The sequence below is a fragment of the Alexandromys fortis genome, unplaced genomic scaffold (genome assembly GCF_014885135.2).
Source record: "Alexandromys fortis isolate MF-2015 unplaced genomic scaffold, M_Fortis_MF-2015_v1.1 scaffold_38, whole genome shotgun sequence".
NCBI classification, from domain to species: Eukaryota; Metazoa; Chordata; class Mammalia; order Rodentia; family Cricetidae; genus Alexandromys; species Alexandromys fortis.
Window position 1 is genome coordinate 11,667,620 of NW_026067916.1, and position 4,249 is coordinate 11,671,868.

The following is a 4,249-nucleotide window of genomic DNA, read 5'->3' on the forward strand; positions in this document are numbered from 1 at the left end:
CAAATGTGTGGGCTTGCTTGCTCCCAGTAGCCTCCCGGCTTCCCCCGACGTGGGGAGCGCGGCAGGAGAGAGCTGGGACTTTAACAGCGCAAACGAAAGAAGGGGGAGCCGCCGTGTCGCTGCTGCTGCTGCTGCTGCTGAAGTGTGGATGCCGTGGGGGATTTCGCTCACTAAAGAGCCAGTTCTGAGCTTAAGGTCGGTCCGAAGGCGCACGTGACTTCCGGAATAATCTGAGCACCACGTGCACCTCTATCAATTAGGAAAGATAGATTTCAACGTTTAATTTCTCTGTTGGCCATGATATCTCAGAGTGATTTATGCGGCAAAACTGTATTTAAAGTATCACTGTCCCGTTACTGCACCCGAGGCCACAGTCAGTTTTCTCGGTTCCAGTATAAAGGCACCGCTATTACCCACGCAGAAGCATCCTGGTGTGTGCGCCGCTATCCTATCTGAAGGTCAAGAAACGGAAAGCTTTATTTCCATCACCTCTCGTCTGCAGGGCGTGACCGGGGCCGATGCTGCAGCAAACACACAGTCACCCCTGACACGAACTGAAGACACACACACGATGGTCAGTCACAGGACGTTTTATTTTAAAAACAGCACGCAGCGAAGAAACCGCACACAGCACCTGCCATGTCTCTGCCTCTGAACTGCTTCTTCTCTGTGATGTGTTAGGTTACAGTCTCAACTTCTTACAGTCACAGTATCCTTAAAGGCAGCGACGTCAACTACTTTGAAACGGTTCCGTTAACATTGTCAACTGCTTAAAACATCTTCCTTTCAGTATTCTACGGTTGCCCATACTAACGGCACAACAAGGTGTCACACTGCTGACAGGTATCTGTACCACCAACTCCCGACTCTATGCCAAACACAACTGCGACCTAAAGCAAGCATTTTTCTACATCAGTATACTCAGCTACTTTTCTCAAAAATATTTCCATTCTGAAATAGGTTTTTGTAAGATACAATAATTTCATCTTTTTATTACTAACAGAACTCATGCTGTACTTTTTTTTCCTCAAAATATATTTGATATAATCTGTGCAAAATGTCAAGTTCTGTATAAGTATGTACCTTATTTTGAAAAAGTTTACAAAATATAGCGCCTAAAAACAACCTCAACATTAGACAATAGAGAAAGAAACATGTCAGACAAAGCCTAATTCGTCACGTGAGAAACTAAGTATGTTCTTAAAGCTCAGGTATACATTCCTTGAAAATACTAAGAATGCACTTTGGTCATTATCGACAGATTAGAACACAGGCAAATGGAACACAACGCTGTGTGCCGTTTCCCACACAAAGAGCACTCTACCATGAGGCTGACCTCAGGCTAGTCAAAGGAACAGGAAGAGCAACATGGCGTCACGTGGCTCCGTCCTCTGCACATTCCTGATATTAAGAGTGATACGGGAATGAGAACTGCACCAATCAAATAAATTATTTACAGTTAATTATTTAAACCCCTTAAAATGCACTAAAATATGAATATATTCAATGTGACTTTGCACCAAGAAAACTCTAGATTGTTTCAAATACGTCCTTTGTTTTAGAAACCAAATGCTTGGCTCAAACAAAGCAGCCGCAAAAAATATTTTGCTTCACGTATTTCTTAAAACTCTACTGATTGTACGGATGTAACAACTTAGGATCAAGGCCAGATGCAGGGGACTATTGTATCTGCCCTATTTATCTATCAGGAAACATGATAAGCTCCCTCGGGACACTTGACAAGTTACTGAAGGGAGAGAAGCTAGCTTTCCAAGTTAAAAGCATCTAAAAATAGCCCTTAGATAATGGAGCAGGAGGAGGGGCGCACCAGATTAAACTCAGAGGTTAGGAGTGGTAGAGCGAAGCTGTCGTTTCAGAAGATATGGAAACTTTATAACTAGCAATCAGATAAGTATTTTGTTGGTTCTTAGCTTTACTTAAGTGTGGTAGGGACAGCATAAGCTCTAGTGTACCATGGGAAATTCTTTTGAGTAACGTAGCATACTTTAGTAAAAGCGGTAGGCACTTCACTTATGAGATGAGGCAGACCTCACTCAAAAGGATACCGTATTCTGCCCTAGTACGCTGTAACGCATCCCACATAAAGATAATACACCGAAAGTAACAATCTTAAAAAGTGCACGCACTGAGCGTGCACAGCTGGAGCTGTGCAAACAGCTCAGTGTTTCAAATAAATACATTTATCACTAGTTTTTATCAAAATATTTTACAGTATGGTAACCATTTACAATTATTGCTCCATAGGGTTTTATTATCAAAGAGCACTTGATGACCTGTGACATAATACCATATAGTAATACTGAAGGGTGCTTCAGCTGCAGCTTCATCGGCTTACATCCCAGCACTGTTCTGAGAGACTTCAAGAGCGACCCCGAGGGGATCCTGGTTCACCAAGGTAAATGTTCTGTGTGTTTAGCTGCGTCCAATGCACTGTTTCGGAGTTGAAGTTCTCCTCAAGTAAGGCAAGTTCACGGCGTTGATGCAGAAACAGTGCTCAGCGATGGCTTTGAGTTTCCCAATGTGTCGATTACTTATGGACGATTACCAGGACCTCAGGTTTCTGGGTCGGTTTTGTCACCCTTTCAACAGCTAAGAACTTCAATGCTTTAAACAGACTAAAACCAATGTAAAAAAAAAATGAAAGAAATACACAGACAGACAGACACACAACAACAAAAACAAGCAAAATAAATAAAAGAATTGCACTATGCAGTCTGATGTAAACACTTGGTTCCCAGCAGACTCCGGGGCAGAGGCAGCGACTGCTTCCGGACAGCTTCTCAGCACTCTCGCTCTGGAACACGGGCCACCTCTTCATGTCTCAACGTCAGGACTTAATCTTCCACAGCTATGGAAAAACGTTGCAAGTCATGATCGTCATTAACATGGAAGCTTAGGTCCTACCGCACACTACCCTTAAACTCCACTCCCAGGTGCGGAGTGCAGAGTTCCCTCCGTCACCTCCTTTAAAGGCGCGTCTGAACCACCGCGGTGGACATCAGGTCGCTCTTGTTGGCTTTTACTGAGAAATGTCAACATATACCAATATTTGTTTACTATGTTCTTTCTAACCCTTACTAACACTATACATGTATCAGAGGACATACCCATTGCTACACAAATAATACAGTTTTTGGCCCAGAGAAGAATATGGCTCTTTCTGTTGAATCACTAGAACCAGTTTCAATTAATGAGGAAAAGTAAATCCTTCCTTAATGTACCCCAAAAGAGTCCTATATATATTGAATTCTGTGAAGTTCTATCAATATGAGAATCCATGCCTATAAGTAAGTCCCCGAAGTTAAATGTGCAGCCACTGCTAATAACTGTACAAACTTGTTAAAACAGCCCCACAATGCATGTGAAATCTCAAAAGGGAACCGGGGTCAAAGAAAATGGCACAAGGCTGCAGGCTTTTACCTTTAAGTTGAATCCAAGCAGGTCACTGATGACGCCAGAGACAGCGGACAGGATGACGACCTGGGTGATGTTGTAGAGCAGCGGGTTCATCGTGAGTCCGTACAGCCTGAAGGGGCTGTCCAGCTCCTGGGGGCAGACACAGTGTTAGCTCAGGTCCTGCAGCAACTCCAGTTAAACAAAACCCCCATAGGCAACAGAGAGCTAAAAAAAAAAATCACTATTCGAAAAATTATAAATTATGAATAATTTTAGAAAATACAAACTTACCTAAATTTGGAATAAGAAAATAATTTTATAAATTGTTTACTTCAATTCTTGTTACCAATGGACGACTAGTGAAGTCTTGGTTTAATAGCCAGAGATTAGAGAACGCACTTTGGGACACGAGCTGGACCAGAAGCTAAGGGAGCACTGCTCCCTCGCACCGAGTCCATTCATCTTCAGATGCACAAATACTGATGATTCGAATATTGAAAGGTCTGTTACACAGGCACCAGGCTGGGCTCTGGGAAGGCAAGCTCAGTCCTAGCACAGAAGGACTTTATAGTTCAGTGAGCATGCAGAGTCAAGTGAGGTCCTCCAAAGAGCAGGCTTGTGGGGGCCAGGGCTGGGGAACGGCTGCAGGCTGCTGAGCACTGGTGAGCCCCCCCCACACACACATGAGGGAGCGCACTGACTCAGAGGGTTGGGACCTCCTCAGCCAGACTTGGCCCAGCACTAAAGAAACTGAAGCCGGGGTGTGTGGGGTGTGTGTGTGTGGGGGGGGTGTGTGGTGTGTGTGTGGGGGGGTGTGGTGTGGGGGTGTGTG

At 44.2% G+C, this 4,249-nt stretch overlaps 1 protein-coding gene across 3 annotated transcripts in view; it reads right to left on the bottom strand.

The window, feature by feature from the left end:
* Window positions 1-575: 575 nt before the first annotated feature.
* Phtf2 (putative homeodomain transcription factor 2) overlaps window positions 576-4,249 on the bottom strand; it is an 88,065-nt gene continuing 84,391 nt past the window's right edge. For all 3 annotated transcript variants that reach the window (XM_050139813.1, XM_050139811.1, XM_050139812.1), the window contains exons 17-18: window positions 3,442-3,567; window positions 576-2,869 (exon numbers count right to left, since the gene is read on the bottom strand). In XM_050139813.1, the coding sequence (XP_049995770.1) occupies window positions 2,849-2,869; window positions 3,442-3,567 (147 nt within the window). In that variant the 3' untranslated portion in view covers window positions 576-2,848. The remainder of the gene's footprint in view (window positions 2,870-3,441; window positions 3,568-4,249) is intronic.